At 57.4% G+C, this 13,764-nt stretch overlaps 1 protein-coding gene across 1 annotated transcript in view; it reads right to left on the bottom strand.

The window, feature by feature from the left end:
• Positions 1 to 3,801: 3,801 nt before the first annotated feature.
• polr3glb (RNA polymerase III subunit GL b) overlaps positions 3,802 to 13,764 on the bottom strand; it is a 34,276-nt gene continuing 24,313 nt past the window's right edge. Inside the window, exons 6-8 of the mRNA XM_067978099.1 lie at positions 9,794 to 9,867; positions 8,940 to 9,050; positions 3,802 to 4,196 (exon numbers count right to left, since the gene is read on the bottom strand). Of these exons, the coding sequence (XP_067834200.1) occupies positions 4,110 to 4,196; positions 8,940 to 9,050; positions 9,794 to 9,867 (272 nt within the window). The 3' untranslated portion in view covers positions 3,802 to 4,109. The remainder of the gene's footprint in view (positions 4,197 to 8,939; positions 9,051 to 9,793; positions 9,868 to 13,764) is intronic.

The raw sequence follows: 13,764 nt of genomic DNA, 5'->3' as shown, positions 1-13,764 counted from the left end.
GGGTTCAGAGCCCTGCCTGATGAACTTAGTGTGATTACACAAGATATGATTAATAGGAGGGGATTGTGAGGTACGTTACAGGTTCACTGTGTACTAAATCTTCCACTAGACCCCTTCACCCCATCCCCATATCAACCCCCCTCACCCAAACCACAAATCCACTGCTCATTTACTCCGATGTCCACGGGCGTTTGAACAAAACAATCTCATCAATATTTAGGCCGACCGAGTGCGCCCGACGACTCCCGGGCCGAGAGACACTCGAAGCCGAGCATTCATAAAAACATCCTGGAGACCAGGACTAATCTCCTGTAACGGATAGAAAATAGACACAATGCAAAGTACAAACCAGCAGTGTCTCACCGTACAAATCACCGGCAGTGTCTCACCGTACAAATCACCGGCAGTATCTCACCGTACAAATCAACGGCAGTGTCTCACCATACAAATCACCAACAGTATCTCACCGTACAAATCACCAACAGTATCTCACCGTACAAATCACCGGCAGTATCTCACCGTACAAATCACCAACAGTGTCTCACCGTACAAATCACCAACAGTATCTCACCGTACAAATCACCAACAGTATCTCACCGTACAAATCACCGGCAGTATCTCACCGTACAAATCACCGGCAGTATCTCACCGTACAAATCACCAACAGTATCTCACCGTACAAATCACCGGCAGTATCTCACCGTACAAATCACCGGCAGTATCTCACCGTACAAATCACCGGCAGTATCTCACCGTACAAATCACCGGCAGTATCTCACCGTACAAATCACCAACAGTATCTCACCGTACAAATCGCTGACAGTATCTCACCGTACAAATCACCGGCAGTATCTCACCGTACAAATCACCAGCAGTATCTCACCGTACAAATCACCGGCAGTATCTCACCGTACAAATCACCGGCAGTATCTCACCGTACAAATCACCGACAGTATCTCACCATACAAATCACCGGCAGTATCTCACCGTACAAATCACCAACAGTATCTCACCATACAAATCACCGGCAGTATCTCACCGTACAAATCACCAACAGTATCTCACCGTACAAATCACCAACAGTATCTCACCGTACAAATCACCAACAGTATCTCACCGTACAAATCACCTGCAGTATCTCACCGTACAAATCACCAACAGTATCTCACCGTACAAATCACCTGCAGTATCTCACCGTACAAATCACCGGCAGTATCTCACCGTACAAATCACCGACAGTATCTCACCGTACAAATCACCGGCAGTATCTCACCGTACAAATCACCGACAGTATCTCACCGTACAAATCACCGGCAGTATCTCACGTACAAATCACCGGCAGTATCTCACCGTACAAATCACCAACAGTATCTCACCGTACAAATCACCGGCAGTATCTCACCGTACAAATCACCGGCAGCATCTCACCGTACAAATCACCGGCAGTATCTCACTGTACAAATCACCGGCAGTATCTCACCGTACAAATCACCAACAGTATCTCACCGAACAAATCACCGGCAGTATCTCACCGTACAAATCACCGGCAGTATCTCACCGTACAAATCACCGGCAGTATCTCACCGTACAAATCACCGGCAGTATCTCACCGTACAAATCACCTGCAGTATCTCACCGTACAAATCACCAACAGTATCTCACTGTACAAATCACCTGCAGTATCTCACCGTACAAATCACCGGCAGTATCTCACCGTACAAATCACCGACAGTATCTCACCGTACAAATCACCGGCAGTATCTCACCGTACAAATCACCGGCAGTATCTCACCGTACAAATCACCGGCAGTATCTCACTGTACAAATCACCGGCAGTATCTCACCGTACAAATCACCAACAGTATCTCACCGTACAAATCACCGGCAGTATCTCACCGTACAAATCACCGGCAGTATCTCACCGTACAAACCACCAACAGTATCTCACGTACAAATCACCTGCAGTATCTCACCATACAAATCGCTGACAGTATCTCACCGTACAAATCACCGACAGTATCTCACCGTACAAATCACCGGCAGTATCTCACCGTACAAATCACCGGCAGTATCTCACCGTACAAATCACCTGCAGTATCTCACCGTACAAATCGCTGACAGTATCTCACCGTACAAATCACCAACAGTATCTCACCGTACAAATCACCGGCAGTATCTCACCGTACAAATCACCAACAGTATCTCACCGTACAAATCACTGGCAGTATCTCACCGTACAAATCACCGGCAGTATCTCACCGTACAAATCACCGGCAGTATCTCACCGTACAAATCACCAACAGTATCTCACCGTACAAATCACTGGCAGTATCTCACCGTACAAATCACCAACAGTATCTCACCGTACAAATCACCGGCAGTATCTCACCGTACAAATCACCGGCAGTATCTCACCGTACAAATCACCGGCAGTATCTCACCGTACAAATCACCGGCAGTATCTCACCGTACAAATCACTGGCAGTATCTCACCGTACAAATCACCGGCAGTATCTCACCGTACAAATCACCGGCAGTATCTCACCGTACAAATCACCAACAGTATCTCACCGTACAAATCACCGGCAGTATCTCACCGTACAAATCACCGGCAGTATCTCACCGTACAAATCACCGGCAGTATCTCACCGTACAAATCACCGGCAGTATCTCACCGTACAAATCGCTCTTGATCCCTTCTCACAGTTCCAGACAGGGTCACTGAACAGTTGGGAGGCCTGCAGCTCTGTGACACCGGGGGGCTGAGACACCGGGGGGCTGAGACACCGGGGGCTGAGACACCGGGGGGCTGAGACACCGGGGGGCTGAAACACCGGGGAGCTGTGACACAGGGAGCTGTGACACCGGGGGGCTGAGACACCGGGGAGCTGTGACACCGGGGAGCTGTGACACAGGGGGCTGAGACACCGGGGGGCTGAGACACCGGGGAGCTGTGACACAGGGGGCTGAGACACCGGGGGGCTGAGACACCGGGGAACTGTGACACCGGGGGGCTGAGACACCGGGGGGCTGAGACACCGGGGGGCTGAGACACCGGGGAACTGTGACACAGGGGGCTGAGACACCGGGGGGCTGAGACACCGGGGGGCTGAGACACCGGGGGGCTGAGACACCGGGGGGCTGAGACACCGGGGAACTGTGACACAGGGGGCTGAGACACCGGGGGGCTGAGACACCGGGGAGCTGTGACACCGGGGAGCTGTGACACAGGGGGCTGAGACACCGGGGGGCTGAGACACCGGGGAGCTGTGACACAGGGGGCTGAGACACCGGGGGGCTGAGACACCGGGGAACTGTGACACCGGGGGGCTGAGACACCGGGGGGCTGAGACACCGGGGAACTGTGACACAGGGGACTGAGACACCGGGGGGCTGAGACACCGGGGGGCTGAGACACCGGGGGGCTGAGACACCGGGGAACTGTGACACAGGGGGCTGAGACACCGGGGGGCTGAGACACCGGGGGGCTGAGACACAGGGGAACTGTGACACAGGGGGGCTGAGACACAGGGGGCTGAGACACCGGGGAACTGTGACACAGGGGGCTGAGACACCGGGGGGCTGAGACACCGGCGGGCTGAGACACCGGGGGGCTGAGACACCGGGGAACTGTGACACAGGGGGCTGAGACACCGGGGGGCTGAGACACCGGGGGGCTGAGACACCGGGGAACTGTGACACAGGGGGCTGAGACACCGGGGGGCTGAGACACCGGGGGGCTGAGACACCGGGGGGCTGAGACACCGGGGAACTGTGACACAGGGGGCTGAGACACCGGGGGGCTGAGACACCGGGGAACTGTGACACAGGGGGCTGAGACACCGGGGGGCTGAGACACCGGGGGGCTGAGACACCGGGGGGCTGAGACACCGGGGAACTGTGACACAGGGGGCTGAGACACCGGGGAGCTGTGACACCCGGGAGCTGAGACACCGGCGGGGTGGGGGGGCTGTGACACTGGGAGCTGGGAGAATGATGTGGATATTGAAGGTGAGTTGTAACGTTTTGCACCGTACAGTGAACCTTATTTCAGGATCGTGGCCAGCGCAGTCTCTGTCCATCACAGGCCGGCTGTCCGGTTACGGCCCTCAGTAAATCGCTTCGTCCATGTTATCATCACTGTCGGCTCCAAACTCTTCTCCGTTATCAAAGTACGACATGACATAATCCGTCTCCTAGACAAACAGAAACCCAGTGAGTGAAAATTAAACTGTGCGAACAACGACTGGGCAGGAGGGGGTGGGGAACGGAGAGGAAGGGAGGGGGTGGTGAGTGGAGACGGTGGGGAGGGGAGAGGTGGGGAGGGGAGGGGAGGAGGGAAGAGGAAAGGAGAGGAGAGGAGTGGAGAGGTGGGGAGGGGAAAGGAGGGGTGGGGTGTGGTCAGGAGGGGAGGTGAGGTGAGGGTAGGGGAGGATATTGCGGAGGAGGTAAATCCAATTGGAGATCAGTTCTGGTCCATTCACCGTGTACATCAATGATTTGGACACAAGGTTAGAGGGAGTGAGGCCAAGATACGCAGAGGATACTAACATCAGAGGAGGAGTAAATTATTCTGAGGAACAAAGGCAGATGCAAACGGATATTGGTAAGATGGAATGGGCAATGTCCGCGAGTGTGAGGGGGTTTATTTTGGTGAGGGGGAAGTAATGAGTAGACTTTCAATGGGGGAATGTGGGTGATGTGGAGGAGCAGAGGGTCTCGGGTCTCAGGCTCACAGGACATGGAACACAGCGACCGAGAGAGAGAGAGAGAGGGGGAGAGTGGGAGAGAGAGAGTCAGAGGGGGGGAGAGAGACAGAGAGAGAGAGGGAGTGGGAGAGGGAGAGAGAGCGAGTGGGAGAGGGATAGAGAGGGGGAGAGAGAGAGAGAGGGGGAGAGTGGGAGAGAGAGAGTCAGAGGGGGGGAGAGAGACAGAGAGAGAGAGGGAGTGGGAGAGGGAGAGAGAGCGAGTGGGAGAGGGATAGAGAGGGGGAGAGAGAGAGAGAGGGGGAGAGTGGGAGAGAGAGAGTCAGAGGGGGGGAGAGAGACAGAGAGGGAGGGAGTGGGAGAGGGAGAGAGAGCGAGTGGGAGAGGGATAGAGAGGGGGAGAGAGAGAGAGAGGGGGAGAGTGGGAGAGAGAGAGTCAGAAGGGGGGAGAGATACAGAGAGAGAGGGGGAGTGGGAGAGGGAGAGAGAGCGAGTGGGAGAGGGATGGAGAGGGGGAGAGAGAGAGGGGGAGAGTGGGAGAGAGAGAGTCAGAGGGGGGGAGAGAGACAGAGAGAGAGAGGGAGTGGGAGAGGGAGAGAGAGCGAGTGGGAGAGGGATAGAGAGGGGGAGAGAGAGAGAGAGAGGGGGTGAGAGAGGGAGAGGGAGAGAGTAGGAGAGGGAGAGAGGGGGAAGTAGAGAGAGAGGGGAAGGGAGAGAGAGAGGGAGAGAGAGAGGAAGAGGGGGAGAGAGTGAGGGGGAAGAGAGGAAGAGTGAGAGAGGGAGGGGAGAGAGGGAGGTGGGAAGAGAGAGGGGAAGAGGGGGAGAGAGAGGAAGAGAGGGGGGTGAGAGAGAGAGAGTGGGAAAGGGAGAGAGTGGGAGTGGGAGAGGGAGAGAGAGCGAGTGGGAGAGGGATAGAGAGGGGGAGAGAGAGAGAGAGGGGAGAGTGGGGAGAGAGAGGAAGAGAGAGGGGGTGAGAGAGAGAGAGAATGGGAGAGGGAGAAAGAGAGAGGGGGTGGGAGAGCGAGGGAGAGAGAGGAAGAGAGGAAGAGGGAGAGAGAGGGAGGGGAGAGAGAGAGAGAGGTGGAATGAGAGAGAGGGAGGCGGGAAGAGAGAGGGAGGGGGAAAGAGAGAGGTGGAGGGAGAGATGGGGAGAGAGAGGGGGAGAGAGATAGAGAGGGGGAGAGAGAGGGAGGGGGAAAGAGAGGGAGGGAGCGGGAATGAGAGAGGGAAAGGGAGAGGGAGAGGGAGAGAGGGAGAGAGGGGGTGAGGGGGAAAGGGAGAGAGGGGGAGAGAGCAGGGGAGAGGGAGAGAGGGCGGGAGAGAGGGAGAGGGGGAAAGGGAGAGAGGGAGGGGGAGAGAGAGAGGGAGGGAGAGTGAGAGAGGGAGGGAGAGACAGGGAGGGACAGAGAGAGAGGGAAAGGGAGAGGGAGAGAGGGAGAGGGTGGAGGGAGAGGGAGAGAGATAGAGGGAGAGAGGGAGAGGGTGGAGGGAGAGGGTGGAGAGAGAGAGAGGGAGGGAGAGGGGAAGAGAGAGAGGAGGAGAGGGAGAGAGGGAGGGAGGGAGAGAGGGAGGGAGAGAGGGGGAGAGGGAGAGAGGGAGGGGAGAGAGAGGGAGGGAGGGGGGAGAGAGAGGGAGGGAGGGGGGAAAGAGAGAGAGGGAGGGGGAAAGAGAGAGAGAGAGAGAGAGTGAGAGGGGGAGAGGGAGAGTGAGAGGGGGAGAGGGAGAGGGAGAGGGGGGGAGAGGGGGAGAGGGAGAGGAGAGAGGGGGAGAGAGGGAGGGGAAAGGGAGAGAGAGAGGGAGAGGGAGAGGGAGAGGGAGGGAGAGAGGGTGGAGAGGGAGGGAGAGTGGGAGAGGATGAGGGAGGGGGAGAGGGAGAGAGAGTGGGGAGAGAGAGATAGGGGGAGAGAGGTAGAGGGAGAGAGAGACAGAGGGGGGAGAGGGAGGGAGAGAGAGGGAGAGGGAGGGAGAGTGAGAGAGAGAGAGGGGGAGAGGGAAAGAGAGAGTGGGTGAGAGAGATGGAGGGGGAGGGGGAGAGAGAGGGAGAGGGAGCAGGAGATAGAGGGAGAGGGAGAGAGAGGGAGAGGGAGGGAGAGAGGGAGAAATAGAGGGGGCAAGGGAGAGGCAGAGAGAGAGAGAGGGAGGGAGGGAGAGAGAGAGAGGGAGGAAGGGAGAGAGAGAGGTAGGGAGAGAGAGGGAAAGGGAGAGGGAGAGAGGGGGAGAGAGGTAGAGGGGGAGAGGGAGAGGGAGAGAGAGAATGGGAGTGGGAGAGAGAGGGGGGAGATAGAGAGAGGGGGTGTGGGGGAGAGGTGGGGGGAGAGAGAGAGAGAGAGGGGTGAGGGGGAGAGAGGGAGAGAGAGAGGCAGAGAGAAAGGGGGAGAGGGAGAGCGAGGCAGAGGGAGAGAGAAAGGGAGGGGCAGAGAGAGAGAGGGAGGGCGAAAGAGCAAGAGGGAGGGGGAAAGAGAGAGAGAGAGAGAGATGGAGGCAGAGAGTGGGAGAGGGAGAGGGTGCGAGAACGAGAGAGGGGGAGAGAGAGGGAGGGGGAAAGAGAGAGGGAGAGCGAGAGGGTGAGAGTGGAAGAGGGAGGCGGAGAGAGAGAGGGAGAAAGAGAGGGAGGGGGAGCGGGAGAGAGAGGGAGGGTGAGAGGGAGAGAGACAGAGTGGGAGGGAGAGAGAGGACAAGAGAGAGGGGGAGAGAGAGAGGGAGGGGGAGAGAGAGAGGGGAGAGAGAGTGGGTGAGGGGGAGAGGGAGGTAGAGAGAGATAGAGGGAGAGGGAGAGAGGGGGAGAGGTGAAGAGGGAGAGAGAGAGAGAGAGGGATAGGGAGGGGGAGAAGTAGAGAGAGAGAGCAGGAGGTAGAGGGAGAGGGAGAGAGAGGGAAAGGGAGAGAGAGGGAGGGAAAAGAGAGAGGGAGAAAGGGGGAGGGGGAGAGGGAGAGGGGGGAGGGAGAGAGAGAGGGAGAGATGGAGATCAATGCTCCTGATCGAGGTTTGTTGAGCACTGGTTCCTATTGTAAAGTCAGAATGACCCGTCGATCCACAGAACATCTTCGAGACCCACAGCCGGGAGTGACTTGTGCAGTTTCGGACTTCATATCACACGAAGGAGGTTGAGGCAACAGAGAATGGAGTGACGGGGTGGGGGGGGGGTCCCCGCGTAGACTGACGGGGGAGTCCCCACATGGAGTGACGGGGGAGTCCCCACATGGAGTGACGGGAGGGGGGGGTCCCCGCTTGGAGTGATGGGGGCCCTGTGGAGTGACGAGGGCTCCCCCGTGGAGTGATGGGGGTTCCCCAAGTGGAATGACGGTGAGTCCCCGCGTGGAGTGACGGGAGTCCCGTGGAGTGACGGGGAGTCCCGTGGAGTGACGGGGGGTCCCGTGGAGTGACAGGGAGTCCCGTGGAGTGACGGGGGGTCCCGTGGAGTGACGGGGGGTCCCGTGGAGTGACAGGGAGTCCCATGGAGTGACGGGGGGTCCCGTGGAGTGACGGGGGGTCCCGTGGAGTGACGGGGGGTCCCGTGGAGTGTGTGCTGATCATGCACACATGGGCTACATGCTGGAAGAAGCCTAAACACCGAACCTCGTAGCTTCGAAACGCGACCGTGACCTTCTGCCCCCACCTCGCCTTAATACAGACCGTTATACTGTACAGGCCAGGATTAGGCCTCAGCCCAGAGAGCAGGAACACCAGGGACAGGCCTGGGCCCAGAGAGCAGGGAAACCAGGGACAGGCCTGGGCCCAGAGAGCAGGGAAACCAGGGACAGGCCTGGGCCCAGAGAGCAGGGAAACCGGGGACAGGCCTGGGCCCAGAGAGCAGGGAAACCGGGGATAGGCCTGGGCCCAGAGAGCAGGGAAACCGGGGATAGGCCTGGGCCCAGAGAGCAGGGAAACCGGGGATAGGCCTGGGCCCAGAGAGCAGGGAAACCGGGGACAGGCCTGGGCCCAGAGAGCAGGGAAACCAGGGACAGGCCTGGGCCCAGAGAGCAGGGAAACCAGGGACAGGCCTGGGCCCAGAGAGCAGGGAAACCAGGGACAGGCCTGGGCCCAGAGAGCAGGGAAACCAGGGACAGGCCTGGGCCCAGAGAGCAGGCCAGGGGCAAGACCAAGATTGGGCCCGGTTGACCAGGAAACCAGGGCCTGGTAGATTGGAGGTCCTGCTGTTTCAGTGCTGTACCCGACCGTCTCGATCTGAAAAGGCAAGAGAGGCTTATTTATCCGTTCAGATAAGTGACCGACCTCTTCAAATTCCTCCTCGTCATACTCCTCCTCAATGTCCTTTTCCTCCTCCTCTTTCTCCTTCTCACCCTCCTCCTCCGAGCTGTGCTCTTCCTCCTTCTTTTCCAAAGTCTAGGAACAATTCACAAAGTAAACAAAATTGCTGCAATTCTCGCCCACTCCCTGCTTCACCAGAGCCCGTACCCCCAAACCGCCCACTCCCTGCTTCACCACAGTGCCCGTACCCCCAAACCGCCCACTCCCTGCTTCACCACAGTGCCCGTACCCCCAAACCGCCCACTCCCTGCTTCACCACAGTGCCCGTACCCCCAAACCGCCCACTCCCTGCTTCACCAGAGCCCGTACCCCCAAACCGCCCACTCCCTGCTTCACCACAGAGCCCGTACCCCCAAACCGCCCACTCCCTGCCTCACCACAGAGCCCGTACCCCCAAACCGCCCACTCCCTGCTTCACCAGAGCCCGTACCCCCAAACCGCCCACTCCCTGCTTCACCACAGAGCCCGTACCCCCAAACCGCCCACTCCCTGCCTCACCACAGAGCCCGTACCCCCAAACCGCCCACTCCCTGCTTCACCAGAGCCCGTACCCCCAAACCGCCCACTCCCTGCTTCACCAGAGCCCGTACCCCCAAACCGCCCACTCCCTGCTTCACCACAGAGCCCGTACCCCCAAACCGCCCACTCCCTGCTTCACCAGAGCCCGTACCCACAAACCGCCCACTCCCTGCTTCACCAGAGCCCGTACCCCCAAACCGCCCACTCCCTGCCTCACCACAGAGCCCGTACCCACAAACCGCCCACTCCCTGCCTCACCACAGAGCCCGTACCCCCAAACCGCCCACTCCCTGCTTCACCTCCAGTTTTTTGATGATTTCTTCCTTCTCCACACTTGTCCTTGGTTTTATTTTCCGGGCCATGGCTGGAAGCTCTGGAAAAACAAAACTGAGTTCATAAACAACCAACATGGATTTGTTCAAAAGGAAAATCGTGTCCCACTAACTCGAGTGAGTTCTTTGATGAAGTAACGGAGAGGGTCGATGAGGGTAGTGTGGTGGATGTTGTGTATATGGACTTTCAAAAGGCATTTGATAAAGTGCCACAAGACTTGTTCGCAAAATTAAAGCCCCTGGGAATTAAAGGGACAATGGCAGCGGGGATATAAAATTGGACAGAAAGCAGAGAGTAGTGGTGAAGGGTTGTTTTTCAGACTGGAGGGAAGTTTACAGTGGTGTTGCCCAGGGTGTGTCTCTCTGAATCCCAGCAGGACCATCAGGCCTCGCTCTCCTCCACTCACTATTCCAGGATCATCCTGGAGTACAGCGATAACCCCCGGCTTCTCTTCACCACAAACCCTCTTCATAAACCCCTCTCCCCTGCCCCCTCCATCCCCACAAGTGCGAGGAGCTCTGTGAGTTTTTAATCACAATGATTGAGGCCATCCGTACAGTTGCCTCTGCCACTTCCCTCCTTCCCCAGGCCCGTGACCCCCAGGAACAGGAGAAGGCCATTCAGCCCCTCGAGCCTGTTCCGCCATTCAATCTGATCATGCCTGACCTGGACCTCAGCTGCATTTATCCGCCTTTGCTCCGGATCCCTTGGTCCCCTCACCCAACAAAAATCTATCGAAGCCAAACGTCCCCTCCGCCCTATCCCCGTCTCACTCCAGACTCTCTCTGAGCTCATCTTGACCATGAGACCCACCTCCTGCTCCCTCAACCCCATTCCCATCAACTTCCCTTCCTGGCCCCCATGTTAGCTGATATTGTTAACGGTTCCCTCTCCTCATGGAATTGTCCCCCTCCCCTTCAAATCTGCCGACACCGCCCCCTCCGAACAAAACCACCCATGGCTTCTTTCTCCTTGCTACTATCGCCGCATCTCCAACCTCCCTAAAGTCCTTCAACTTTTGGTCACTTCCCAAATCCTTGCCCATCATTCCCGCAACTCCATGTTTGAATCCCTCCAATCAGGTTCCTGCCCCCGTCATGGGACTGAAATGGCCCTTAGCAAAGTCACAAATTACATCCTCTGTGACCGTGGTAAACTCTCCCTCCTCATCCTTCTCGACCTGTCTGCAGCCTTTCACACGGTTGACCACACCATCCTCCTCCCTCCGTCGTCCAGCTGGGTGGGACTGTCCTCGCCTGGTTCCATTCTTATCCACCCAGTCGTAGCCAGAGAATTACCTGCAATGGCTTCTCTTCCTGTTCCTGTACCGTTATCTCTGGAGTCCCCCGAGGATCGATCCTCGGCCCCCTCCTATTCCTCACCTACATGCTGCCCCTCGGTGACATCATCCGAAAACACATCAGGTTCCACATGTACTCTGACAACACCCAGCTCTACCTCACCACCACCTCTCCCGACCCCTCCACTCTCTCTGATTTGTCGCACTGCTTGTCCGATATCCAGTCCTGGATGAGCAGGAATTTCCTCCTAAATATTGGGAAGACTGAAGCCATTGTCTCCGGTCCCCTCCACAAACTCCGTTCCCTCACCACCGACTCCGTCCCTCTCCCTGACCACTGTCTGAGGCTGAACCAGACCGTTCACAACCTCACCGTCCGATTTGACCCTGAGATGAGCTTCTGACCCCATATCCGCTCCATCACCAAGACCGTCTACTTCCACCTCTTTAACATCGCCCGTCTCCGCCCCCTGCCTCAGCTCATCTGCTGCTGAATCCCTCATCCATGCCCTTGTTACCTCCAGACTGGACTATTCCAATCCTCTCCTGGCCGGTCTCCCACCGTCCACCCTCCATAAACTTCAGCTCATCCAAAACTCTCCTGCCCCGTATCCTAACTCGCACCAAGTCCCGTTCACCCATCACCCCCCTGTGCTCACTGACCTACTGGCCCCTAGTGGCTCAGATTTCTAATTCTCAACCTTGTGTTTAAATCCTTTCATGGCCTCGCCCCTCCCTGACCCCATGGCCACCTCCAGCCCTACAAACCCACCCGGCCGAGATCTCCATTGTCCTGACTCTCCTCGTGAACCCCCCTTCACTTTGCCCCATCGCTGGTGGCCATGCCTTCAGCCGCCTTGGACCCACGCTCTGGAATTACCTCCCCCTCATCAAAACCCCCCTCTCTGATCCAGTTTTTGGTCAGCTCTCTCTCTCTAACACCTCATTCGATGGCCTGGTACCCAATTTCTGATTACGCCTCCACAAAGCGCCTCACACCGTCCATCAGTGCTAAAGGTGCCCACTTAACGGGACTTGTTGCTTTGATCAGTGATACTCTGAACTCTCCTCTTGCTCTTCCTAACATACCCTACTCTCCCACCCCACCCGTCTCCGACGACAACTCGTTCATTCCCAGCCCCTCAAAACCGTGGCCTTCATTCCATTCCCATTACACAGAACAGGTTTTTAAAAACAAACAAGGCTTCACCCAATCACTACTGTCTGGCCCTCTCCGTCTAGACACTACATCCAATCACTACTGTCTGGCCCTCTCCGTCTAGACACTACATCCAATCACTACTGTCTGGCCCTCTCCGTCTAGACACTACATCCAATCACTACTGTCTGGCCCTCTCCGTCTAGACATTACACCCAATCACTACTGTCTGGCCCTCTCCGTCTAGAAATTACACCCAATCACTTCCTGTTCCTGTACGGTTACCTCTGGAGTCCCCCGAGGATCGATCCTCGGCCCCCCTCCTATTCCTCACCTACAGGCTGCCCCTCGGTGACATCATCCGAAAACACATCAGATTCTACATGTACGCTGACAACACCCAGCTCTACCTCACCACCACCTCTCCCGACCCCTCCACTCTCTCTGATTTGTCGCACTGCTTGTCCGATATCCAGTCCTGGATGAGCAGAAATTTCTTCCAGTTAAACACTGGGAAGACCAACGCCACTGTCCACAATCCCCGCCACAAACTCTGGCCCTCTCTGTCTAGACACTACACCCAATCACTACTGTCTGGCCCTCTCCGTCTAGACACTACATTCAATCACTACGGCCTGTCTACGGACCTGTGCCAATAGAAAATTTAATAAGAAATTCCTCACCAAAGTGATTCAAATCAGCTGTACTTTGATAGGTGGAGACTGGGAGACCAGGACCGCGAATGGGTGATCAGGAGTCTGCGAGTGGGAGAGGCCTGGGTGATGGGTGAGCTGGTATCTGGGAGTGGGAGAGGCCTGGGTGATGGGTGAGCTGGTATCTGGGAGTGGGAGAGGCCCGGGTGATGGGTGAGCTGGTATCTGGGAGTGGGAGAGGCCTGGGTGATGGGTGAGCTGGTATCTGGGAGTGGGAGAGGCCCGGGTGATGGGTGAGCTGGTCTCTGGGAGTGGGAGAGGCCCGGGTGACGGGTGATCAGGAGTCTGGGAGTGGGAGAGACCCGGGTGATGGGTGAGCTGGTATCTGGGAGGGGGAGAGGCCCCGGTGACGGGTGATCAGGAGTCTGGGAGTGGGAGAGACCCGGGTGATGGGTGAGCTGGTATCTGGGAGTGGGAGAGGCCCCGGTGACGGGTGAGCTGGTATCTGGGAGTGGGAGAGGCCCGGGTGATGGGTGAGCTGGTATCTGGGAGTGGGAGAGGCCTGGGTGACGGGTGAGCTGGTATCTGGGAGTGGGAGAGGCCTGGGTGATGGGTGAGCTGGTATCTGGGAGTGGGAGAGGCCCCGGTGACGGGTGAGCTGGTATCTGGGAGTGGGAGAGGCCCGGGTGATGGGTGAGCTGGTATCTGGGAGTGGGAGAGGCCTGGGTGACGGGTGAGCTGGTATCTGGGAGTGGGAGAGGCCTGGGTGATGGGTGAGCTGGTATCTGGGAGGGGGAGAGGCCCCGGTGACGGGTGAGCTGGTAT

Source organism: Heptranchias perlo, unplaced genomic scaffold (genome assembly GCF_035084215.1).
Source record: "Heptranchias perlo isolate sHepPer1 unplaced genomic scaffold, sHepPer1.hap1 HAP1_SCAFFOLD_223, whole genome shotgun sequence".
NCBI classification, from domain to species: domain Eukaryota; kingdom Metazoa; phylum Chordata; class Chondrichthyes; order Hexanchiformes; family Hexanchidae; genus Heptranchias; species Heptranchias perlo.
This window is presented reverse-complemented; position numbering and strand designations above follow the sequence as displayed.